Raw genomic sequence first — 27,127 nt, 5'->3', positions numbered from 1 at the left:
GACAGGGCGATACGATGCGTGACTCTGGACGAGTATAACGTCACGAACTCGTCGCGTCTCGCGGCGATACCATTGTCTCGCGAAGATACCGTGGAGTCTCGCGGCGATCGCAATACCACCACTTCTTCTTCTTCTCCTTCTCTCTGGGCTGGTTTCCGCACTTAAACGTTTCCGTTAAATACGTTCGTACGAACGTTTCCGCAATACCACCACATTACGCAACATGCTGAACTCTTCCAGCACAGTTGGGAGGCGCAACGAGGCGTTGCGGGCACGTCACGCGGCGATCCGTTGCGTTCTCGTTCTCGCTCCGTGGAGATGGCGCCTTATGCAAGTACTTACCAGTGGGGGCTAAACTAGCCAGCTGTGTAATCTAAAATGAAGAGATGTCCTGCAAGAGCCGCACTAATCGTATATTTTGTCGCACTTATTTGTCGACGATGTCGTCCTTTCGTATGCGATCATCTTTATACCAGCTCACCTCGTACCCATTAATTACGAGTAAGTATATTTATTATGTAAATATTCGGATTATCATTATAGTATCACTGTCGAGTTTTTTGTGGAATGATAACGTTAAAAGTTCACTTAAAAGATAACGTAAAAACTCAATTCAAGTACAATTTACCAAATATACATGATGATGGTAAGGTAGCTGTACCTATTTTAATATTTTTTCACTCATAAAATTGAAAAAAGTTGGTACCACCAATACCAACAAGATGAAGACACTATGTACTTTTTAATTTTTTTAATTTACCTTGCGGCCATTTTGAAATTCACCATCTTGGTTTTTTCTTAGCAGCAATAGAAATACACACTAAAAATTTCAACGCTCTACGGTTCATGAGATATAGCCCGCTGATAGACCGAAGGCCGGTTAAATGTTCCAGTATGGAACACCAATAAAATCGATAATAACTTCATGTTTCATTCTTTAACCTCACGTTAACAATCGGTTAACTAACCAGTGATTAATTACATTACACAGTGTAGCCATCTAAATTTTCGGACCTTTAGGTTTTTTCATAAAAATATTGAATTAAACTTTTGTCAGAACCGTAAAACGTTGTATAACAAAAAATACTGCTAGTTATTCTTTTTTTTCTATAGATAGTTCTCAATAGCAGACTGGAGTTGGCGATGTTATAGCCTGAGCCAGGAAGAAGGCGTAAAGCCATTAGGCTTCCATCTGATCACTATCCATTAAAGCATCAGTCTTGATTGCTGTTCCATCAGCCTGTGAGATTAAGGGTATAAAGAGTGCATATTATGTTTACTAATAATTTAGTACTACTAGTCGAGCTAACACAAAATATGACCTGCTGCAGCTCATAATGCAAAGGAAAATAAAGGGCAGGCGTAGACCCGGCCGTAGACGAACATCCTGGCTCAAAAACCTTCGCCAGTGGTTTAACATGAGTACAAGGTCACTGTTTAGAGCAGCGGTCAACAAGATCCAGCTAGCCTTAATGATTGCCAACCTCCGATAGGAGATGGCACTAGAAGAAGAAGAAGAAGAAGAATAATAATAATTTAGTAATTAATCTCATCAGAGTAATTACAAATTACTTTTGCGAACTTATCCAATCTCCATTGATATTCAGTCAGCAAAATATTGTTATTCAAAATACAGTTACGCTAAAAAAAATCTAATTATCCAACAACATGCTATATCTAAAGAAAAAACTGATAAATCTAGACAAGGCGCTAGAGCGAGAAAAGAATATTTATGCCGTATGCTTCGTACTTACCAATGGTGGATATTCAAAGACCTGTTTATTACTAGTGCTATCCGTATAAAAGGAAACCGCAAATTAAAAATTATCTCTCCTTTTAAAGGAAACGTTGGCTTAGAGATTTACGATGAACAGTTTAATAAATAAAGTGGTTATTGTTACCGGAGGTGCAAATGGCATAGGTGCGCAAATTGTACAGGAATTAATAAAGGAACAGACTAAGGTAAAGCAATTTTTTTTCGCTATAGGCGGATGCTGACCACGATCACATCTAATGGGAAGTGATGATGTGGCCTGAGATTGGAAGTATTTGTCTAGGTGCCTATTCACTCTTGTTTTAACTATAATTTACGAATCTATTTATAATGCGACATAATTTAATGTTAACAAGAGAAAAAATTGGGAATTCTAGGGCCATATTGTGAATTGAAAGACCATGACGACGTCGCTGGCATTGTAGCTAGAAAATTTACTCTGAAATGATTGATGATAACCCACTTAGTAATGGTGTAGCTGCAATACATTTTAATAAGAATTTGTTGATTTCAGAAGTGAATACCTTTACCTATACATTTTTTAAATTTCAGTATGTGGCCATTGTTGATCTCGATGACGCGTCCGGAGTCACATTACAAAACAAACTAAAAGAAGAGTATGGGCGAGATGTGGCTGGTTTCTATAAATGTGACGTCACAAACGATGCTATATTACATGGTATATTCGACAAAATAGTTGAAGACTTCGGGACAGTTGACGTCGTAATTAACAATGCTGGTATCGCCACAGAAAAAATCGATACTTACAAAAAACTAATTGACATAAATTTTGTAAGTTTATCCTTTATCTGTTAACATTAAAGTGGACCCCCGGTAATCCGACAAACGTTTTGCAGAACATTGTCGGACTATCGAATTTGTCGGATTATAGAGTACTGCCTAAGACCCCCTATAGTCCGGAATTTTTTACAATAGAGTACCTTGTAATCCGAATAATTACAAATCCAATGATAAGATTCCATATGTCATACATACTCTGAAGTAAAAATCATACTTCACTATGTATTTATGTCAAATTTAGTAAATTCAATATTAATAGACACGTCGGATTACAGGGGGTGCCGGATTAGACATGGGCCAGATTACCGGGGGTCCACTGTATATGTTATTTCTTCTTCGTGTACATAAATCATTATATCTATATGATGCACATTATGATTATTTACTTTCTAATGTAGACTGCGACGGTGTCTTCAACTTTGAAAGCTTTAGAGTTGATGCGTGCTGATAATGGTGGTGCAGGAGGCACTATCATCAATATTTCTTCTATTGCCGCCTTGACATTGATGTCACCTGGTGTGTTTATATATTCAGCTACTAAAAGTGCGGTGTTACATCTTAGCACATGTATGGGGGTAAGTTGCACATATAATATAATGTTCTCTGTGACTTTGGCCATCTGAGCAAAAAGCTCCCGTATGTAAAAAGTTATGGTAAAAAGTACTCTGCGCAAAAAGCGAAGAACTCTCGAAGGCCATTCGAATAATAGTTTGCCGAGATGGCGCTACGGTCGGGTTCGTAAAAACCTTTCCGACAGTTTTCACGCCGCGTGGCTTCCGTTCAAAAAGGCGAAGTTTTAACATTTTGCTAATAAGTTTTATTAGGCAAATAAAGTTAAACAAGCACTAGCAAAATAACGAGCATTTATTTTATACAAGAAATATTTTATTTGTATTTTAAGTTGCCTTCAAACTACGGATATGTAATAATATAATATATAAATATCGCTCACCCTACTTTTAAATGTCACTGTTCAGACTTAGATGTAATATAATATTACATCTGAGTGTGAACAGTGACATTTAAAAGTAGGGAGAGCAATATTTATATTTATTATGTTATATTCCGTAGTTTGAAATCAACTTTAATGAGGTCCTCATAAATATAATATTAAGTATGTTAGTCACATGTTTTATTAATTTTAAAATTTTCTTACAGAAAGAAGACTATTACCGCCATACCAAAGTTCGAGTTATGACGACGTGTTTTGGAGCAACTGATACTGAAATTATAGATAAAATGATAAGTTTTGATGAGTTGGTAACAGAAAATATGCTTAATATAATAGAGGGATTCAAAAAAGAAAATATGATTCAATCGTATGTATTACAATTTTCAATATACTATACCCATATCACTACCCATGTAATGAACGCGAAGCGTGTTTGTTTGTTGGTTCGATCGACGTAATTTTTTGTATGGATAAAAGTACTTAAAAACCTGGAGATTGGGGTTACTTTTTACCCTGGAAAATTAAATGATTTCTTGACAATCTAACTCGCGGGCATCAGCTACTTAGATACAAGTTAAATTAAAAATTTATAACACCCCCGACAAGTGAAGGTTACAGTAATAACTAGAAAAGAGCTGATAACTTTCAAACGGCTGAACCGATTTTCTTGGTTATAGCTAAGAACACTCTCGATCAAGCCACCTTTCAAACAAAAAAACTAAATTAAAATCGGTTCATTAGTTTAGGAGCTACGATGCCACAGACAGATACACAGATACACAGACACGTTAATACACACGTCAAACTTATAACACCCCTCTTTTTTGGTCGGGGGTTAATAAAATAATGCAAATATTATAATGCATTTTGTTCCGATACGCTGACGGTTGAACACAGTAAATCACAAAAGCCTTTAACTGAGTTTAGAGGAACTTGAGCGTCGAGGAACTGAGATTTATAATATGGACCGCCGCTGGCTGGGAGCAGGCTCTCTCCTGACGAGTGTGGACGAAAAACTGAATAAATCAATTAATAAGCCTTCTATTTTTCTCTTCATTTCACATTTGAAGACGACAATCATATTTTAGTTTCTCCTTAAGTACGATTATAGAGTATATATTAGTCTATTTTATTAGTATATTGATATTATACAAATTATTTAATACATGTATTAGTGGTTTATGTATTAGTATGTATCATGCAGTTATTTGAATGTATGTTTATTAGTATATTACACACCACCTGCAGTCTAATTTTCCTTATACTTTCCAATCTTTAAGGTTGCCTGGTAGAGATCGCTAATTAGCGATAAGGCCGCCTTTTATAGCTTCCCTCTGTCTGTGTTTTTTATCCTTTATTGTAATCCTTCTTTTGGTTGTGCAAATAAAGTGTATTTATTTATTATTATTATTTTTGGTTTTCACATTATTATTATATACTATTCATTATTATTATACATATTATAGTAATGAAAAACTGAATATTAATGAAAAAACAGTTAACTGTTTAGTTTACACTCGCTCACAGTCAGTGACTGACATTACATTAGGTGTGAACGCATGCTAAGATTAAAATCTCTCTTAGTAAAAAGATCTCCATACGACAGATAATAATTGATTAATAATTATTATTGAATAATAATTGATTGTGTTTTTTAGGTCTAATGCAGCAGCTCAAGGCGTGGTCGAGGCCTACAAAACGGGAAAGACTGGAAGTACATGGCTCATTGATGGAGGCAAAATCATGGACATCTCCGACAGAATATGTGACGCTTTCAAAATAATGTCCACTGGTATTAAAATTGAAGCGAAAACTACATGATCTCCTTTTGAATAAAACTTATTAAAAATTAATGACTATTTTATGGATAGCATAATAATTGATGAATAGCATAATATTTTGCTAAAAAACTGTGGTCTTGTTGTTCATAAGTACATATTGTGTTATTACTGTAAGTTTTTTTTTTAAATTTTAACTACTATGACATTGAATTTCTTATTTCATTTTATCTGATTGAGTAATGTTTTAATTTTTAATTTTTCGATGTATAATGAACCAGAAAAGTTTTAATGTTTTAAGATTCACTAACAATTTGCACACCAGGACCTGGTAGAATGTGTAAAGTGACTCAACTTATGTAAGACCACTTGTACCCACTTTCCAGCGAATAAACCATTATACGTATTTATTTCTTCATTATTTATCTATTTCATGCCGTGAAATCAGAGGACCCAACCGCGGCAGAGGTAAATACTGGTATATTTAATTTACACCAGCATTTCAGTGAACAGAACTCGAGCTACCTTTTCATTTAATAATAATAATAATTATTCATGTAACGTAGCAAGGAGGCTGGGGTGTGCAACGTCCTTACTACGTACATAAAGGATAGGGAACCCTGCCTGTCTTGTCAGCTAAGAAAAACAATGATCACACACAAACCGTTATCTGTTTATTTGTGTCTAAATCTTATGTCTACTGTACATTGAGTTTTACTGACCGCTGCTATTAACAACACAAGATACATCTACCCTTCGCGGAGGGTTTCACAACGACGCGGGCAATTCGGGTCGGACTATAGACGGGGTTGCACGGGCGACCTATGTCGGTACGTAACGAGGATCGCTTTACGGACGGAGACCGGAGGAGGGGTGAACGCGCGGGCGGGACGTGCGGTATTGTTGTGCCACCAAGCAGAGGGCCTGGTTGCTTTCAACGCTACCTGTGTCGCTGGACTCCTTCCCCCAGATCGAGCAGCGATGTTAAAGATCACACCGACCTATGCGGGGCGAAGAAGCCGAGCGACTCTCCTGATCTGGCGGCTGCTGCCGTATTTATACACTGGGGAATGGGCGGAGCCTAACCGGTGGCGTGATCAACGCGCGGCAGTCGCGGAGCTTGCTGATTGGCCGGTCGGGTTGCTGAGTCGATCACGCGTTGCTGTCGTGGAAGATTCTCGATGCTTCCACGCCGGCCGGCATGTAGGCTGTTTGTGACTCATCGTCACACTCCCCTCCTCCGTTTGAAGATTTTTTCTGCAAGGAAAAAATCACTGGATTAACTGGAAAAACTTACTGATTTTTCTTCTTCTTCTCTGTGGTCTTTTATTTTTTTCTGTATGTTCGCCTAGGTATTTTATGACAGGTCATTGATATACTATTTGTTGAGACATGCAGTCTACGTTTTTTAAAAGTTTTCTCTCGGTTCCCTCTTTCTTTAGTTAACCCCTTTTTCCTCATCCTGTTTATGTAATGGGTTCGTACCGTTTTACGCTTTTGTGTGGCTTCCAATTTGGACCTAAATTTTCGGGTTTCTTCTCTTTTCCAGCGCGATATTGTTACATATACACATCTTTTCACTGTAGAATTTGGTTTTACTCCTTTTTGCTTTACGCGGGGATTAGCTACACTCTTCTCTTAATGTGCGTTTTCCATCTTGAACTTGGTTTCTTTTTCTTATTTAGGTATCGGGCGATGTCGTATCTATGGTCAATGGATATCATTGTTCTGGCTCGGTGTCGCGATCCGGTTGTTATCGTAGGTATTTTTGTTCACTCCGATTGTTTAGTAATGACATACTTTTAAGTCTTTTATGTGTGCGGTGCACACTTTGCCACCTTTTACCGCTTGTAGTAGGTATATTACTGGCGATTTTTGTTCGATTATTTTATGTGGGCCGGAGTACTTAGGGGCTAATTTTGCACAAAACTGCTTGTTTGCATTTGATAGCGTGTATTCCCTTTTTAGTACGAGTTCATTTATTTGTGGTTTCCAGTTTCGTCTTGATTTATCATAATACTTTTTCTGTTGGGCTGATGCTAAATTTTGATTATTTCGTACTATCTCATAAATTTCTTCGAGTTTTTGGTTTTCTCTGAGCGCCGGGGTGGGAAATTGGTTGCTGTCCCGGAAATTTCGTAGTTCTCTGCCAAATAGTAGGAACGCCGGGGTGTATTTAGTCGTTTCGTGTACCGATGTGTTCAACGCCAAGTTGAACTCGCCTAGATACTCGTCCCATTTTTTATGGCTTTTTTCTACATATGCGGATATCATAGTTTCTAGTGTTCTATTTACTCGTTCGGTTGGATTGCACTGTGGGATGTACGGTGCGGTAAATTTCTGTTCTATTTTATACTTTGTTAATGTGTCCTTAAAGACTTTACTGGTGAATATTCTCGCGTTGTCGCTGAGAAGTGTTTTAATTCCGCCATATCTATTTAATATGCATTCTTTGAGTGCACTTGCGACCGTGTTGGCGGTTGCCGTTCGTAAGGGTTTTATTTCCGACCATTTGGTGAACTTGTCGTGAAATACGATTATCCACTGGTATCCCTTTGACGAACGAGGTAGTGGGCCTATGAGGTCTGTTGTTACTACCTCCCATGGTTGTTCGGTGTTTTTTATATGCATGAGTCCTGGTTTTTTCTCTTGTGACGGTTTGTGTTTTTGACAGACTTCGCATTTATTTACGTATTTCGCTACGTCTCTGAATATGCCTGGCCAATAATAGCGTTGAGCTACCTTGTTGAACGTTTTTGACGTTCCCAAATGGCCTGCGTCCGGTTCGTCGTGGTTTTGTTTGATAATATTTTCTTTTTCCGAGGTTCTCACGCATAGTTTCCACTCCGTAGTGGGGTCGAGTTTTCCTCCATATTTCGGATTAATAACTTTTTTATACAGTTTTCCGTCTTTTATACAATAATCGGGGTCCGATTCCGGATTTTTGCTTGTTATCTCCAATTTCTTTGTGTACCACTCTTTTTCTTCCGTTGTTGTGGTATATACGGGGTTTCTCGACAGTTCGTCTGCAATTACGTTTTGTTTGATTAGTTCCTTATGTTTTAATTTTATACTGTGTTCCACCCATGTATTTCCTTTCGGACTTTTATCAGATTTTTCGAACTCTTCGTTGAGGAAGGTTTGCAGCTGTTTTTCTTGTTCGGCTGTTAAGGTATTTGTACTACCGGGTTCTTTTTCTGGTTTTTCTGTGCTGATTTGTTCACATGTTGTTTCTTTCCACCCTATGGATAGCCCTATTCTTGTTAGCAAATCCATTCCCATGATCATTACTGTAGTTGCTGGTAAATATATGACTTGGTGTGTTAATTTCTTCCTATTTGCTTCTATGTTAATATTGATTACTTTATTTGTTTTTATCCGAGATCCGTCGGCTAATTTTATCGTGTTCTGTTTTTCTGTAATTCCTTTAATATTATCCTGAATTTGATCCATGATTTCTTTGTTTATATAGGTGTTTGTTGACCCTGTGTCTACCAATGCTCTGAACCTTTTTCCGTATATCTTGACTTCTATAAACACTCTGTTATCCCCCTTATTCTGGGTGTCTGCCGTGTATGCTTGTGGTTTCCTTCTGTAGTTGGTCTCGCCTGTTTTCTTACAGCAGTCCCGTGTCAGTGTCCCCATCAACCCGCATCTGCTACAGAAAATTACTTGTTGGTTTTTGCATTCCCGCGTTGTGTGGTTTCTCTTGCCGCACTTCCAACAACAAGATTGTGGATCATAATCTGCGTGTATTTGTTTTCTTTCTGTCTTGTGGTCTTCGGGTTTTAGGGTTCCGGTGGGTTTTTCTATGGGATTTGGCGTGTTTTCTTTCCGTTGGTACATTGGTTTTCTTGTTGTTTCTCTGAACCGGTCTGTATTTATTTTTTCGTAGTCGCCTGCTAGCTGTATTAGTTCTGCAGTTGTACTAAAATCTTTTCTTTTTATATAGTATTGATAGTTTGGTTTCATATTATCGTAGATTCTTTCTAACTGTTGTTCTGGGGTTAATTTCCCATATCTTCTCAATAAAGTTTGCATGTCGGTTAGGTACTGTATGAAATTTTCTCGGAATTGTTGCCTCCTGTTTATAATCGTTTCTAGAAGATTTTTCTCATAGTTTCTTGGATAGTAGAATAATTTGAAGTTATCTGTAAAGTCTTCCCAAGTTTTCCATCCTTGGTTATTATTTCTATACCATAATGAGGCTTTTCCCGTTAGACATCTCGGAATAACATGTATTATTTTGTTTTTGTTGACGCCTAATGTTTCGGCTAGTTCTTCTATTCGCTCTAGGAATTCTACGGCGTCGCCTGTTGTATCGAACTGTATCTTCCATCGAGAAATGGCCTTGTCGAATTCCTTCGTTTCGTTTTCGTTCGACATTGTATTGTTTTGTATTATTTTGTCTTCCTCTTTGATTATTTGGGCTAGTTGTTTGCGCAATTCGTCGACCGTACTTGTGGCCGCGATTTGTATACTTCTCTTTTCTAATTCGGCGCTTAATTCTTGTTTATTTAGTGTATAAATCCAAGCCGTGGGCATTGCCGTGTTCGGTTGATTTATTTAGGTTTTGTTTCCGCGGATGATTAGTTTATTTAACGGATTGTCGCGTTTACGATTCCTAGTTCAAAACGAATTGATGTAGGATTGCGACTAATATCGGATCGGTGTCGGAACGAACGTGTCGTATCGGTGTCGGGTCGGAATCGGATCGTCGCGTCTAATGTTCCCTTTTTAGATAAGCGACGAAATTTATTTCGGTAGGTACGGTAAAATTGTTTACGGTGGATACGGATGTCTTTTAAGTTCGGTTCTTATGCGTTCCCCTTTCGTTTATTTCATACGGTTAATTTTTGGTTATTTTCTGTGTTTTCTAGTGTGCTAGTTATTTTCTGTTCCGACGATGAGATGTTTCTCCTTTGGCTTGGTGGCTAAGGATTAACATCTATTTCGCGTTGTTTTTTATGTGTGGTTTTTCTATGTGGTGTGGTGCTTTTGTACGCGGATCGGATATTCACTCTCACAGTTCGAGCAGCGATGGAGATCACACCGACATGTGAGGGTTTATATCCGTTTTATTTCAAGATCTTCGATTTTGTACTTGTGTAAGCTACACACGAGTCAGATATTCACTCTCACAATTCGAGCAGCGATGGAGATCACACCGACATGTGAGGGTTTGTATCTGTTTTATTTCGTAAAATATGCGGGTGTAACAAATTTGTCAAGTTCCCTATGCTTCGGTACGGATTTTTATACTTTACGGACGCGGCGCGAGTTTCTTTACGCGGCGCGGGTTTTATACGGACGGATAAATGGGTTTTTTCGTTGGGCGCCAATGTAACGTAGCAAGGAGGCTGGGGTGTGCAACGTCCTTACTACGTACATAAAGGATAGGGAACCCTGCCTGTCTTGTCAGCTAAGAAAAACAATGATCACACACAAACCGTTATCTGTTTATTTGTGTCTAAATCTTATGTCTACTGTACATTGAGTTTTACTGACCGCTGCTATTAACAACACAAGATACATCTACCCTTCGCGGAGGGTTTCACAACGACGCGGGCAATTCGGGTCGGACTATAGACGGGGTTGCACGGGCGACCTATGTCGGTACGTAACGAGGATCGCTTTACGGACGGAGACCGGAGGAGGGGTGAACGCGCGGGCGGGACGTGCGGTATTGTTGTGCCACCAAGCAGAGGGCCTGGTTGCTTTCAACGCTACCTGTGTCGCTGGACTCCTTCCCCCAGATCGAGCAGCGATGTTAAAGATCACACCGACCTATGCGGGGCGAAGAAGCCGAGCGACTCTCCTGATCTGGCGGCTGCTGCCGTATTTATACACTGGGGAATGGGCGGAGCCTAACCGGTGGCGTGATCAACGCGCGGCAGTCGCGGAGCTTGCTGATTGGCCGGTCGGGTTGCTGAGTCGATCACGCGTTGCTGTCGTGGAAGATTCTCGATGCTTCCACGCCGGCCGGCATGTAGGCTGTTTGTGACTCATCGTCACATTCAAATATGATTGGCCTCTGCAAATCATATTTGAATAATCATGAACTCTGCAATCAGAGTGAACTAGTTTTGATCCTGAATCACCTGATAATCATCACACTTCATGTACAAGTTCATCACACAATTTATGTACAAGTGTGCGATATTAAAAAAACAACTTATTTTGTTATCAATTGGTAGGCCGCTCGATGCACAAGTACAACAATGTGGCTAATGTGCAAAAGAGATAGCGCATAAATACATGTGATCACGTAACTCACCCGTTTGCACATTAAAATTATTGAAACTCTGGTTATTGAATTTTATAATTTCAGTCAAAAAGTAAAGGATTTATTTTAGGAAAATATTGTAAAGAGTACCTTTAATTACGAGCATATCAATTTTTATTGGTTTTAAAGATAGAATACAACTTACAAGCAATAAAATCTCTTTACTTGTAATTATTTGTGTAAATAATATTAGAAAATGTATGCTTCAGCTATGTGTGAAAATCAAAAAGAACTATTGTTTAAGAAATAGTAGGTATATAAGAGTACCTACCCAAATTATTTAGGCACTTGGCAGCGTTATTACCTATCAACAGTCTATTTACTTTTGCCATAATATGCAACTCAGTTATCAGCAAATAAATTTTATGATTGAATAATACCTCAATCTTATCATGTTTGACATTGTGATAGCTGCAATTTGATGAAGCGATGATGATTTGATAAGCGGGTTCCGTGAACAAACAAAAATTAAAACATTTGAATCGAGGCACGCTTATATAAGAGATAAAGGTAGTCACGCTTAAATAAAAGATAATTTCCACCGTAAAACAAAAGTAAAATTAATAACAATATTTGTGTGTGAATTTTTCCTTTATTATCCTGTTTAATTATTTTTATTACTGTTTTCGAAATTTGCGCCGCCCCGTCTTACACGTTATGTTATTGGACTACAGCTACCTGCTAAGTTATTGATCTCGAAATAGTTGTAATAATTTTATTCATAGCTTTTTTTCTCTCTCTCCTCCATACTAATATTATAAATGCGAAAGTGTGTCTGTCTGTCTATCTGTCTGTCTGTCTGTCTATCTTTTCACGGCCCAACAGTATAACCGATTCTGACAAATTTGGTACAGGGTTAGCTTATATCCTGGGGACGGACATAGGCTACTTTTCATCCCGGAAAATCAAAGAGTTCCCGCGGCATTCCTAGAGACCCATCCACTTAACTGATTTGTATGGGTACCAAAGTAGCTTGCGTTCCTGTAACCGAAATAGGCAACTGTATACTTTCCCGGAAAATCTAACAGTTCCCACGGGATCTAAAAAAATCTAAATCCACGCGGATGAAGTCGCGGGCATCCTCTAGTTCTACATATTTTAGATTTTTAAATATAATCATCATCATCATGACTCATTGCTGGTCCACTACTCGGGTACTCTAGAACGGGTCTCCTCTCAGGATGAGAAGGGTGTCATATTCTGCCACGCTGGCCTAGTGTGGATTGGCAGACATCCTACACCTTTGAGAACATTACTCGTACCTACATAGAACTCTTTGACCACTAGACTATCATCGCTTCCTAAATATACTTATAGTTAAGAATTTGGAGACTAAGATCAAGACATCAGAGCAAAAACGTTTCTGAATTATCCAATCAAGAGGGAACCCTAGAAAATGATGATAAAACTAACAAAAGGTGTAGTCATAACACATAACCTAACAATTGACGGACAAAACAACTCACTGCATTAAAAAAATTAAATAATGCATGACTTTAAAGAGAAAGTAGTTATAGTTACTGGAGGTGCAAGTGGGATAGGTGCACATATTGTCGAAGAATTTCTGAAAGAAGGCGTAAAGGTAAATATGAAATATTTGAACGAATCCTGAAATTAAACATAATTTAAATATTTATTCAAGCAATTAAGTGACTTCATTTAATTTCGCAGTACATAGCATTTCTAGATATCGCTGAAAATGTAGGTGTAAAGTTAGAGGGTAAACTAAAAATAACTTATGGAGAGAATAAAGTGTGCTTCTTTAAATGCGATGTCACAAAGGATGAAGAATTATTCGGAATTTATGAAAGCGTTCAAAAAGATTTTAATGGTATTGATGTAGTTGTAAACAACGCTGGTATTGCTACTGAGACTCCAAAGACATTTAAAAAGACTATTGAAACTAATTTGGTAAGTTTTCTTATAACTATATTTACTTACATATTTCTTGGTTTGTTTAAATGGGACTGGGCAGGTCATGCATATGCCAGATGACTTGTGGGCAAAACCTGCTTCTTTCTGGACTCCTCAGAATCACCAACGCCAACGTTGCAGACCGAAGCTACGATGGCGTGATGATTGAAATATTCGATTTTCCACCCCCTCGTCGGCATTTCTTTTACGCCCACGAAGCGCTTCGCGTTTTATTTGGAATGGGTATCTACCTACTCTTCTGAAATCAGTATTTTCTGCCAATAAAATCCGGGTATCTCTAAAACATAAGTGAAAAAGAGCCTTCTATAGGCAAACGTGTCCCATCTTAGGCCACATTATCACTTCCCATCAGGTGTGGGCGTGCTGAAGCGTGTGACTGAATTAAAAAAAGTTAAATTGCCAGTTCATCAACAATCATCTTTTTAGCATTTATAGAGGTCATAATAATATTTTGGTTTTATTTCAGTCAGCTACAATTTCTTCTACATACAAAGCACTAGATCTCATGCGTGTTGATCATGGTGGAAAAGGAGGAACCATCATTAACGTATCTTCAGTCGCCGCACTGTCTTTACTATCGCCGAGTCTCTTTACATACTCAGCAACTAAAATGGCAGTGTTACACTTCAGTAACTGTGTTGGGGTAAAAAGTTAATTATTTTATTTACAATATTTAAATACAGTTTTATAGTAATAGACTTAATGTTTAGAGAAAAACACACTCTCTATGATTTGCAAATAAAAAATCTGTTTCACAATAGAGGTCATAGACTAGATAGGTCTAGAGGTCAACTAATGTTGTGTAGATAAGTGCCAGAGGTCATTGCCGCGTTTAAGCGGGCTGTTAACTCCGACTTTTGCATGTTATACATTGCGGGTTTGAAAAATACTAAATCACTAAAACTACAAGTATAATGCAAATGATTATTGGTTATTGCATTGTGTTTAGGTAGTAAAATAATAGCGCTAAGTTTTTACCAAGCCAAAGTGTAGCGCTCTAATTGCACTCTGTATTATTCTTAGAGTTCCGTACCTCAAAAGGAAAAACGGAACCCTTATAGGGTCACTTTGTTTATAATATCAATGTATAAAAATCAGTTATTACTCGTTAATATTTTTTTTTTCATAGAAAGAAGAATATTATCGCCACACCAATGTGCGTGTATTGACAATATGCTTTGGGATAACAGAAACAGCTATATGGGACAAAATGGATGTTATTGACGAATTAATACAAGATACACTTAACAATTTTAAGTATAAAAAGATGCAATCGTATGTATAATTCGAAATGTATTATTTTATAATTACAATGTTTAACCACCAAAATACTATTTGTTTATTTCCAAAACATTATTTTCAAATAAATAATTATGTGTCTAGGCAACGTCCATCTTGACAACTTGACATTTGCCAATTGACATAATATTATGAACCTCTGTTACAATAGTGAAAGATCCCAGGGCCACCAGCCGTCACGTATTTTCTGACGAACGAAACGTGGACGATTGAGTAGTGTTACTATGTACTAAGAACGCATGCCTACAGACCTGCTAGCTTGCTTAGACGGCCAATTTTCAGGTATCAGGTAATCAAGGTACATAAAAACATTACTTACCTCACGTAAATTCTCCAATTTTTTTAATTTTTAGCAGATTTTTTTAAATATTAATAATTAATTGACATAAGTAAACTATAAGAGAGTGAGAGAGAAGTCAATATATCCTAATACATGTCTTACTCAGTCTCATGCGCGTAGATAATGATGCCCTCGCGCTCAAACCCACAGAGGCATTAAAATTGAATTTAGGGGATGATTGGCCCTCTGGATCGGTCTGTCTTCTTGTAAAAGGTTTTAAAATAGTTGTCTGGTGGACATATATAAAAATGGAGCATCAGAATTTACGTGCAGTTAAGTAATTACTTATTTTGGGAGCTTTAAAGCGTCTGCAAAGCAATACGGCCGACGCGGGAAGTGTCTGGGAGTATTGGCGACATATTTTTAAGGATATTGCCTAAAATATACGTAAAAATCAGTTTGGAGAATTTACGTGAGGTAAGTAATGTTTTTATGTACCTTGATTATCAGATACCTGAAAATTGCCCGTCTAAGGAAGCTAGCACGTAGGCTAGGCATGCTTTCTTCGTACTTACTAACACTACTCAATCGTACATATTTCCTGTGTCAGAAAATACGTAACCTCTGGTGGTCCTGGGATAAAAGTAATAAGAAAACCAGAAAAGAGCTGATAACTTCCAAACGGCTGAACCAATTTTTTTGGATTATAGCTAAGAACACTCTCGATCAAGCCACCTTTCAAACAAAAAAAACTAAATTAAAATCGGTTCATTCGTTTAGGCGCTACGAGGCCACAGACAGATACACAGATACACAGATACACAGATACACAGACACACAGATACACAGATACACACGTCAAACTTATAACACCCCTCTTTTTGGGTCGGGGGTTAAAGTCCCTCAAATGGATAAAACCTTTATCCATTTGAGGGACTTTATAAAATTATTTAATTTTATGAACAAGAAAGTGGGTTGCCACATCTAAATTTACTTACCTATTATCTAAAGAAAAAGGTGATCTATCAACGCACAACTCAAACTTCGGGACGGATCAGGCTCAAAGGCACTTTAAGAGGTAGAGGTTCCGCAAAGAAAGGTTTTTGAAAATTCAACCCTAAGGGGATGAAATGGGATGTTTTTGTAGTCCAATATATTTTGTGCTCCAATTTTTTAGACCAGTTTGTCTTTGTATAGTCTACGCGGTATCAGGTTTTACTATTACCTATTTTCTTACTTGTTTTAGTGGTGAAGTAGCCGCTCAAGGATTAATGCAAAGTTACAGGGCTGGTAAAAGTGGAAGCACATGGCTTATTAATTACAACAATGTTACGGACATCAGTGACGATATACAACAAGGATTCAAAGTTTTGTCTGGAAACAAAACAATGTAGAGAGCTTTCTATAACTTGATTGAACATAGTGGCATCCAAACACAAAAGAAAAAGCTACATTTACTTACTTCATGCAGAACAAAGATGAAAAGCTGCTTATCAAAGTAGAGATCATATTAATATCAATAATAGTAACATGTATATAATCAGCTGTTACGTAATTATTGTTTACCTACATAATTATTTCAATAAAGTATTTATTTATTAGTAGTAGGTATAGAAAATACATGTATGTAGTAATATAAAATATTTGCTAATGATTATTTATAAGTCGTGACTTGCATTGCGCTTTGGCATTTACTGTTAGCATTGAAAGAATCTGTTAAAAAAAAAATGTAATAAAAATAAAATTTAAAGATTTCATTTGGCTGTAGTTTTATTCACCGTTTATAATTTCAATTCCCTTTTTTAACCCCTGAGCCAAAAAGAGGGGTGTTATAAGTTTGACGTGTGTATCTGTGTATCTGTCTGTGGCATCGTAGCTTCTAATTAAAAAAAAAAGAATATTAGCCATGTTTAATGACTAATATTCCCCTTTCCTCTCCAACTAAGCGTCAGGCTTGTGCTAGGAGTAGGTACGACAATAATTATAGTGCAACGGGCGGGGTTTGAACCGTCGACCTTTCGGTTTTCAGTCCACTCCTTTACCGGTTGAGCTATTGAGGCTCTAAGATTGCACTACTCGATTAGCGCGCAGTTAAGGGTGAAAACATCTGAACTTCAGAAATAATCGATTTTCAATTTATTTTATTAACCCCCCCGATCCAAAAAGAGGGGTGTTATAAGTTTGACGTGTGTATCTGTGTATCTGTCTGTAGCATCGTAGCTCCTCAACTAATGAACCGATTTTAATTTAGTTTTTTTGTTTGAAAGGTGGCTTGATCGAGAGTGTTCTTACTTCTTAGCTATAATCCAAGAAAATCGGTTCAGCCGTTTGAAAGTTATCAGCTCTTTTCTAGTTACTGTAACCTTCACGTCTTGTCGGGGGTGTTATACATTTTTAATTCACACTTGTATGAAATGGTATTGTTATGAAAGTATTTTATTAAATCAAAAATCATTAGTTATTAGTAGGTATTCGTACTACAAAATTAGTCGTAAACACAGTAATTAAACAGTTCTATGCTTTTGTCGTGCTCCTTAGTAACATCTAGAGCTGGCTTGTCCGTGGTAGATAACCAGACGCTACCGCTTGCCCCTTTTTTGTATACTTCTATGACTGCTTTGGCTGCTGATTCGGGGCTGAAAATTAAAAAAAAATAAGTCAACTAATCATGAGTTGAATCACAGCCAAGTAGTTATTACCAGCCAACGAGAGGCATTTGGGGGTTCAACCCCCCTCCTCCCAGGTAGCGTGCACAGAATCTATAGCCAGGGTAGGCATAAGTTAGGTAGTTGGCTATTTACTAGCGGTCGTTATGAAAAATGAGCATTGAACAATTTGAATCAGGGTAAGCAGTGCTTTTATTTTTAATTTAGATTTTTTTAGATTTATTTAATTAGATGAGATTGTAATATTCTCAATGAAATCAGTCAGTGAGTGTGTCAGTGGTACAATAAAAACAATTATACCTAAATGAAGCAGTGATAGCGTCGTGGTTGAGAAGTCGTTAGCCTCTTATTCTGAGGTCTGAGGTTCGGATTCCGGGCATGCATCTCTACCTTTTTGCACTTGGTTTAACGGTGAAGGAAACATGGTGACGAAACCTGTGGCTGGTTCGGTTAATCACTCTATTCCGTCAGTATGTGCCGGTTATTAATCGTTGACGCTGTGATTTTTTTCGTACCTCTGTAGCTTAAAGATGTCTAAATCCCCCTTGACGCTTTCATCAAATAGTTTAGTAGAATTTTTTAGAATAGGCGTATCGGTCACACCAAAACACATTGTCATCACACGAACTCCACTTTTTGAATAATGTTCGTCATCCTGAAAACAACAAAATCAGTATCCATTATCATTTAGTAGCTGATGCCCACGACATCGTCCGCGTGGATTTGGATCTTCAAAAACTCAAGAACTCTTTAATTTTCCGTAAAAAAATGTAACTATCTAAGTCTTGAACTATATCTACGTAAAAATATCAGGTTAATCCACAAACAAACATACCTACTTTCGCATTTATAATGTGGGTAGTGATGAAATTAAAACACAATTATAAACAAAGTCAAATGGAAGAGCTACTTATTTTACCTATATTATTTTTTCTAATCAAGTATTATTAGATTCACTTACACCCAAACACGTACTAAATTTTAGTACAGCACTTTTGGTAGCACTATAAACCGGCATGAATACAATTTTACTTATTGCTGCAATTGAACTAAAGTTGATGATAGTACCACCTGATCCACCCTTCTCTTTATTCATCGTGTTCCATGCATGCAGTGAACTAGTTATAAGAGATATCTGAAATATGAAATAACAAAGATTATTACATTTATTGCGATACATCCAGAATAGCAAAAGCCTCCCAACAAACGACCTAGGGGCAAGCGCGGATCCACCCTTGTGGGTGCGATAGGCATGCCCACAATCCTAATAGACTTGTGACGTCACATTTTCATGGTGTTCGGTGTTCGGTGAACTTTGGTGGTGTATCGAGCCATATACACTATACAAAATCTTGGTCAAAGCAAAATTACCTACCTGTTTTGTAAACATCTCTTTTGTATGAATGCACTATACCTATAATCGTGAGTAAGTTGATACAACGACTAACACTTCTACAGCGCCTGCTTCTATACAACAAAAAAATTGTCAAGTAGGTACCTACCAAGTTAATATTTATTTCTCTCACGTACGACTCCGGAGTGTCATCCAAAATGCCAGCACTATTAATAACCAAATCGATGTTTCCATTTTTGTCTCTTACTTTCTCAAAAGCTTCGAGAAATCTTTCTTTGTCAGTAACATCACATTTTATAAAGGATACTTTATTTTCTTTAAACTTCGTGTTCAATTCATTCTGTAGAACTAGCCCAGCTTCTTCAGCTGCATCTAACACTGCTACGTGCTGTAAATAAAAAACGAGTCAGACTCGCAAACGATGGGTTCCGTACAATATAACCACAAATTATCTCGACTTTTTCCTTTACTTGTGCTGTAAAACATTGCTACCTGCTAAATTTCATGGTTCTAGGTCAACAGGGAACCCATAGGTTTTGATTCCCTTGACGTGTCTTGACAGGCAGAAAACGAAATGATTATAAGGGTTCTTTTTTCTTTGGAGATACGGATCTCTAAAAAGCAACTAATCCATACTTAATATTTTAAATGCGAAAGTGTCTATTGCGTTTTCATGGCCCACCAGTTTAACCTATTGACGAGCAGACGGACGAAGGCAGACATTTTTTGTCAAAAAAATCAAATAGTTCCCACGGGGTTTTCAAAAACCTAAATCCATCAGGAAATAGTTGTGGACATCATCAGCTATTTTTTACAGATATGGGTTGCATTTCAGAAACGGACTTAGACGAAGTACTTTTATGGCGGACAATCCAGGGATTTTTAAAAACCTAAATTTACGATAGGGTAATCGTAGGATAAAGTCGCGGGCAATATCTATTTGGTACATAGATAGGTTGCATCCGATTTTATCTCGGAAAACCAAAGAGTTCCTACGGAAAATTACCTTTACATCTTCCTCAAGTAAACGTTTCACTAAAGCTGCTCCAATCCCACTGGCACCACCAGTCACAAAAGCAATTTTTCCATTCAAACTGTACGCCATCTCGGACTTGCTCTCAAAGCACTAGGTATATTAGTAACTACAGATAGGTACAAACAGTATGTACAGATTACATCACAGTTGGTAGTATTTTACTGATGTAATATTGGTGGGGACTATCATGACACGGCTATGTTCTTATATTTTTAGGGTTGCGCACTTACCTGTTTAGTGAAACTTGATCGCCAACTTTGAAAGAAGAAATCAAATAGGAATTTCCGAATGAAAGATACTTCGCAAAACCTTCGGTCCAGTCAAGGAAGCGGATAGAACTTATCGCTACCTGATGAACTTCGAAAGTTGGAGTTAGCTGATTCATGAGGAAACGAAGGAAATACATTGTGAGGCTAAGTAGGGAAAATGCCGTACAAAAGAGATGTCAAAAAAGGTAGGTAAAATTGTTGCTGTAGGTATGTCCATTACATATCTACATCAACAAAGGTTTATCCCATAAAACTTTGGATAGGTATATAGCGTAGAGGCCGATCTACAGAAAACTGAAAAACTTTCATCGTGGAAGAAAGAAAGATCAGAAATGAATGGAAGAAAATTGTGGAAGAGGCGTTCACAAAGGAGGAGGTGGAGGGATAACACTGTCTTGCTCGTTCTATTACAAAAAGGCTTATAAAGGTCGATGACTGTGTATACACTTGCGGTGCACCAAGGGTGAACCACGAACCATTTTTTTTAAATATAGGAAGCTATTAAGGCAATTTAAATATTCTTCTCAAAAATGCAGATATATATTTTGTCATAGATACAGAACCCTAAGCGTGTTATCGTAACCGCGGTTTTGACCTTCATTTTTAAATATTCATATATGCAGCTGTACTAACTGAAAGTGTATAGAGATAATATGCGTATCTTATTCACATATCGAAGGCCGATTGATTTCAGCGTGAAAATTATTATCCGATATTTCATTTATATATTTTAAATACCTGTTAACTCTCCTGCCTTTTCTGGACACCTGACAGTAAGTGATGAAGGTGATGAAGCCTGCCGAAATACTTGTTCAGTCTCTCTCTCTTTTCTGGAAATTTTCTTTGGTGTTTCGTTCGTGGAGCTGTGATATTTTTTAATTCATAGACTAGCATTTGACTGTAATCAGAGTTCAGACCTGCTGGCAAGTGATGATGCAGCCTAAGATGGAGCGCGCTTGCCTATAAGAGACTCACTATTGTCACTACTCTCACCACTACTACTCACTCTTTACTCGAAGTTACCCAACTTAAAATTGGGGGAGAAAACTGAGGCTAGAGCAGTTCGAATTAAAAATAAGGAAGATATAACTTTTCATTCGCACTTATCCATGGAATTTCAATAGTAAAGTTCTCCAAGCAGTCTAGTCTGCCCTAACCTTAGAATGCTTAATGTAAAGCGCGAAGCCAGAAGCTTTCGATGGAGATCCTGAATGAAGTGAGCCTACGACTCCAAGCGGAGCAAAGGTCCTGCCGTGTGAAGTGAACCGGTACTTTCGAAGGACAAATAGGTAAAACTGAATGAACAGACGATAAAGCAAATCTTCTGCCAAATCACACTTAGAATACGTCTATCAAAATGACTTAGTAAATCATAGGTTTTGCTGGAAAATCTTAGGATTCATCGTAGCTTCCAGCTTGTACAGTAACATATACCTATTTATATTATTCAGTTCGATTCGAGTCAGCCACGAAGCAGTCAAAGAAACGTAAAAAGTGCCAACCTTTGCGGACGCTTTCTACATAACCAGTATAGCGTCTCTGGCAGTTCCTACAAATGGAACTCGCAAAAATTAGAGACATGATTTTTTAAAGTAATATATTCATTTCTTTCATTCGAATACAAGTGTACTGAATAGTCCATAGCCCTTCTTTATAACATCAGTCACATTGCGCACGGGTTTATCTGCAATTGATAGCCATGTACTACCGCTTTCGCCTTTCTTGAGAGCCTCGATTACACCTTTAGCTGCAGATTCAACCCTGAAACGAGATTTTTTTAAATTAAACACCAGTTGTTTGCCGTTGAATGTATTTACAAGATCTTTTTTACCCGACTAAAGGTTACGGTTTTAGCAGTCTATGTATGTATGTGTGTATGTTTGTATGTTTGTATCCAAATTTGCCGATTTGGATGAATGAGGTGTCTATTGATTCGTTGTAAAGGTCCAGGTGGCATTTTTTACAAGAAAATAATTGACCTAACGCATGTTATATCAAAAAAAGTGAAGGTCTCAAAAAAAAAAATTCGGAGACTTTTTTTTACTTTGTATCAATGATTTTGAGTTTTTGAGTTTTGAAACTTACGCTTGGGAGCGATATTGGGTGAGAATATCCATCATTCCGGTATGAATAACAGTGTCGAAATGCCCCAGCTTTTCCTTACTCAGCAGAGATGTAGCCGTTGCTCCGAAACATATTGCTATCACTCGAACTCCCGTTCTGGTGTAATAATCTGGCAACTGAAATCATCAAATAAATATTGATACTTACTAGTTACTTAGATACTTGGACCCAACGGATCTTCATGAGGCGTTCTTCGATTTAATTGGTATTATTTCTATATTCCGGGAATTCGGGGATGACACTTATCTAAGAGTCCTCCTTCACTAGTAGTTCAAGTCTAAAACTACTGGACACATTGGACCAGATGTTCTACAGAACTATTCATATTGTCTCGCACGGTCGCTTAGTCCAGTTGCTAGCCTGTGTTCAATGATCTTGGACTTGGACTAGTGCGCGAGATCCTTAATGTAAACTTGGAAAAAGTAAAACAGTGTCTTATCATCCAAATCGATAGGGCCGTTTCCGAAGTTGACCTATAGGTTTCTTGACAGACACGACAAACAGACAGACAGACAGACAACAAAGTGATCCTATAAGGGTTCCGTTTTTCCTTTTGAGGTTTGGAACCCTAAAAAATACATAAAACATTATTGTATCAAATTAATTAAATATAAATACTCACGCCAAGGCAACTGCTGAATTGTAATACGTAGCTCTTTGTACCAAAGTAGATGGGTAGCAGCGGGTCTATGTGCAATGCGGCTATGGAAGACATGTTCATTATGATACCGCCTTTGCCACCTTCGTCCTTCCGCATCAGCTCTAGGGCTTTCAATGAGCTTGTCGTAAGAGCAGTCTGAAATATATATAATGATGTAGCCAGCTGATCTATTACGATGCTGTAGAAAATTCCTAACAAGTGTAAATTAAAAATTTATAACACCCCCGACAAGTGTAAGGTTAAGTAACTAGAAAAGAGCTGATAACTTTCAAACGGCTTAACCGATTTCCTTGGATTATAGCTAAGAACCCTCTCGATCAAGCCACCTTGCAAACAAAAAAAAACTACTTAAATTTAAATCGGTTCATTAGTTTAGGAGCTACGATGTATTGGCGTCACTCAGAAAAGCAGGTATTATTTAATTATTTTTATGGAATTATTGGAATGTCCTCTCATTTACCAACACAAAAAACACAAGTTCAATGTGTAAAGGTAATCCGAGAGTCTTAATCTAAACAAACTAATGCCAAAATAAATAATTTAATTAGAGCGTGATTGCTATCACAACATCTAATTATACAGTTCACAATCCAAATACCGAAAATATGCGATATCGCTCCGAATCTCGGAAGGAGACTAAACTACAACCTTCGAAACACCCGTATTTATGCAAGTTCAATCTTGTTGGCCTCCTAGCAACAGATTGTATGACATCGAATGAGCCAAATATCGATTTTATCAATCTACCTGCATGAGATAAATTAATAATTTTATATTATTTTTGACAACTCAAATCAATTTTTAAAAATAACCTTACAGTTCGGCCGTCCTGAATTTAACACGTCCTCGTGTTTCTAATCAATCTTGTCATGTCAGTCGCGGGCTTCCTTGCCCTAAGTCAAATCCAAATCATGGGCTATCCTGCCCTCCGTCAAATCATTAAAACCTACCCTTGAACTGCCGAACTCTCAGTTTTAATATCAAGTCAACAATAAATCCAAACGACTAACTTCCCATTCGATGTATACAAAATCTGAACCACTTATTGCAAGTTACTTTCCACTTCACAAAAGACTAAATTCTTAAAAAAAAACTAAAACTTTTAGTCACCAAATCAAACTCATTAAAAAAAATTATCAAATGTGGGTTGTTTTGAAAAAGATACCAAAGCGAAATTAAGGCAACGTGAGACACGTCCCGCTTCTGAATTATTGGCGTCACTCAGAAAAGCAGGTATTATTTAATTATTTTTATGGAATTATTGGAATGTCCTCTCATTTACCAACACAAAAAACACAAGTTCAATGTGTAAAGGTAATCCGAGAGTCTTAATCTAAACAAACTAATGCCAAAATAAATAATTTAATTAGAGCGTGATTGCTATCACAACATCTAATTATACAGTTCACAATCCAAATACCGAAAATATGCGATATCGCTCCGAATCTCGGAAGGAGACTAAACTACAACCTTCGAAACACCCGTATTTATGCAAGTTCAATCTTGTTGGCCTCCTAGCAACAGATTGTATGACATCGAATGAGCCAAATATCGATTTTATCAATCTACCTGCATGAGATAAATTAATAATTTTATATTATTTTTGACAACTCAAATCAATTTTTAAAAATAACCTTACAGATGCCACAGACAGATACACAGATAAACAGATACACAGATACACATGTCAAACTTATAACACCCCTCTTTTTGGGTCGGGGGTAAAAAAAAGGACCCGATGCGATGGAAGGACATTATTTGCCACAAAATTTTGATTCGCCAGGGAGGTGTCAATCATGATTCTCAGACATGGTGGATTGACTTATCTAACTGGGGAGAGAGAGTGTTCATTCAGCTTACAAGCTATCTGGGGTGCCAGTCAGGTAACCTACCTCCCAGAGTGCATAAGGTATATTATTTACTTACGACATTGACTGCAATTTCCTTCTTGTATTTATCTTTGGCGTCGTTCATGATACCGGCATTGTTAATGACGACATCAATATATCCTTGCTCCTTAACAATCGCATCGAAAGCAGCAAACAGTTGTGAGTCGTTCGTGACGTCACATTTGAAGAACGTCACTTTCTTCACACCGTGTTTGTTGTTCAGTTTGTTTTGTAAGGCGACTCCAGAGTCCTCTGCAACGTCTAGGTTTGCTACATGCTAAAATTTAAAAAAAAACACAATTCAATCAAATGGTGGATCAAAATGATGGTGGTGGTCTTGGTGTGATAACTGGATCAAGGGTAATCGGCTTCATAAATCATAACTGACTATAAATGAAATTAGTATTAATTTGTCGAATTTACAAATTTTATAGTCAAATTGGCAACATTATTTAGCTCATGGTTTTAGCTTAGTTGCCAATAAAATGAAATGCTAAAAACCAAAACCCCCTACGTTATAAGTACCAACACACACAAACCTTCACATTTTCGTTTAGTAAGAGCTCAATCACTTCAGCACCTATGCCAGTAGATCCGCCGGTTATAAGAACAACTTTATTTTTCAAATCGCACGACATTGCAATGATTCGCGACCGACTATCATGAAATAATTTCTATCGTTTCATTTATATAATTACTTATGTATTCTTAACATAATCTATGAATAAAATACCTATCTACTAATCCATAACTACTAATACGTATTATGATTGTACTAGTGACCCGCACCGGCTTCGCACGGGTAGCTTATTACAATTTTCGCAGGGATTTCTCATTTAAAAAAAAAAACATAATATAGCCTATGCCACTCAGGAACAATAGCCTACTTTGTCGTATTAGTTTATAAATTGCGAAAAACCAAATTAGTTTTGAATTTCGCGGGTGGACCCGACTCATGCACCTTAACTCTATGTTAATCTAAATTAATATGTAGAATACTAGATATAGTAAATTAATTTTTTCGTGAACACGGGACTTACCTACCTTCCAAAGTTCATGATTTTAGGTCAACGGGAAGAACCCTACAGGTTTTTTGACAGACACGACGGACAGACGGACGAACACACTACAAAGTGATCCTACAAGGGTCCCTTTGAGCTACGGAACCCTAAAAATTAATTTTTGCCTATTTCAGTTTTTTCGTTACACGTTCATCCGATTGAGTTGAATTTTTAAACAATTGTTGTTGACGCGTGAAGGTTTCGGACGTACATCGCACATGTACCTACCTAGTGTCGAATTGCAACGCCTGCTGGCCGGGCCTAGTACATCTATACTAATAAATAAAATTGGAGTGTCTGTCTGTAATTTCGAAATAACTACCTCATATTAAGCTCATATGGTTATTTGAACGATACCATAACTGAATCACACGTTTTTAAAATTTTTGTCTGTCTGTCTGTCTGTCTGTCTGTCTGTCTGTCTGTCTGTCTGTTTGAAAAGGCTAATCTTTGGAACGGCTGAACCGATTTTGACGGGACTTTCACAGGCAAGTAGAGGATTGACCAGGGCGTAAAATAGGCTACTTTTTTAACCGACTTTCAAAAAGGGAGTTGTGTTTTTCTACCTATGTACACCGAAATCTCCGAGATTTCTGAACCGATTTGCGTCATTTCTTTTTTAATCGATAGAGGAACTTTGCGACATTGTTTCATAAAAAATTTGGAGTCCAACTCCTCAATCCTGATGCTGCAGGGGATCTGACCAATCCACGCGGGCGAAGCTGCGGGCATCAGCTAGTTAGTAAATAAACAAGTGTTAATTAAAAATATATAACAACCCCGACAAGTGAAGGTTACGGTAACTAGAAAAGAGCTGATAACTTTCAAACGGCTGAACTAATTTTCTTGGATTTAGCTAAGAACACTCTCGATCAAGCCACCTTTCAAACAAAAAAAAAAACTTAATTAAAATCGGTTCATTAGTTTAGGAGCTACGATGCCACAGACAGATACACAGGAAC

General features: G+C 37.5%; 3 protein-coding genes across 3 annotated transcripts; 2 read left to right on the top strand and 1 right to left on the bottom strand.

The window, feature by feature from the left end:
• Window positions 1-1,465: 1,465 nt before the first annotated feature.
• LOC123880996 (15-hydroxyprostaglandin dehydrogenase [NAD(+)]-like) lies at window positions 1,466-5,718 on the top strand. Its single transcript, XM_045929496.1, has 5 exons — window positions 1,466-1,962; window positions 2,327-2,566; window positions 2,974-3,150; window positions 3,734-3,894; window positions 5,186-5,718. Exons 1-5 carry the CDS (start codon window positions 1,867-1,869, stop codon window positions 5,346-5,348), a joined length of 837 nt encoding a protein of 278 aa, XP_045785452.1. The 5' UTR covers window positions 1,466-1,866; the 3' UTR covers window positions 5,349-5,718.
• LOC123878933 lies at window positions 2,058-25,805 on the bottom strand. The gene is made up of 12 exons (XM_045926312.1): window positions 25,644-25,805; window positions 25,142-25,381; window positions 23,177-23,350; window positions 22,516-22,670; window positions 22,044-22,191; window positions 20,132-20,251; window positions 19,274-19,513; window positions 18,733-18,906; window positions 18,287-18,426; window positions 17,584-17,741; window positions 10,832-10,840; window positions 2,058-2,068 (listed from the first exon to the last, which is right to left on the bottom strand). The coding sequence occupies exons 1-10, from the start codon at window positions 25,740-25,742 to the stop codon at window positions 17,591-17,593; spliced, it is 1,641 nt and encodes a 546-aa protein (XP_045782268.1). The 5' UTR covers window positions 25,743-25,805; the 3' UTR covers window positions 2,058-2,068; window positions 10,832-10,840; window positions 17,584-17,590.
• LOC123880999 (15-hydroxyprostaglandin dehydrogenase [NAD(+)]-like) lies at window positions 12,968-16,862 on the top strand. Its single transcript, XM_045929501.1, has 5 exons — window positions 12,968-13,173; window positions 13,263-13,502; window positions 13,993-14,169; window positions 14,656-14,801; window positions 16,352-16,862. The coding sequence occupies exons 1-5, from the start codon at window positions 13,078-13,080 to the stop codon at window positions 16,497-16,499; spliced, it is 807 nt and encodes a 268-aa protein (XP_045785457.1). The 5' UTR covers window positions 12,968-13,077; the 3' UTR covers window positions 16,500-16,862.
• Window positions 25,806-27,127: the final 1,322 nt, after the last annotated feature.

Source organism: Maniola jurtina, chromosome 3, assembly GCF_905333055.1.
Source record: "Maniola jurtina chromosome 3, ilManJurt1.1, whole genome shotgun sequence".
Lineage (NCBI taxonomy): Eukaryota > Metazoa > Arthropoda > Insecta > Lepidoptera > Nymphalidae > Maniola > Maniola jurtina.
The sequence above is the reverse complement of the archived record's forward strand: the minus strand, read 5'-3'. Positions and strand labels throughout refer to the sequence as shown.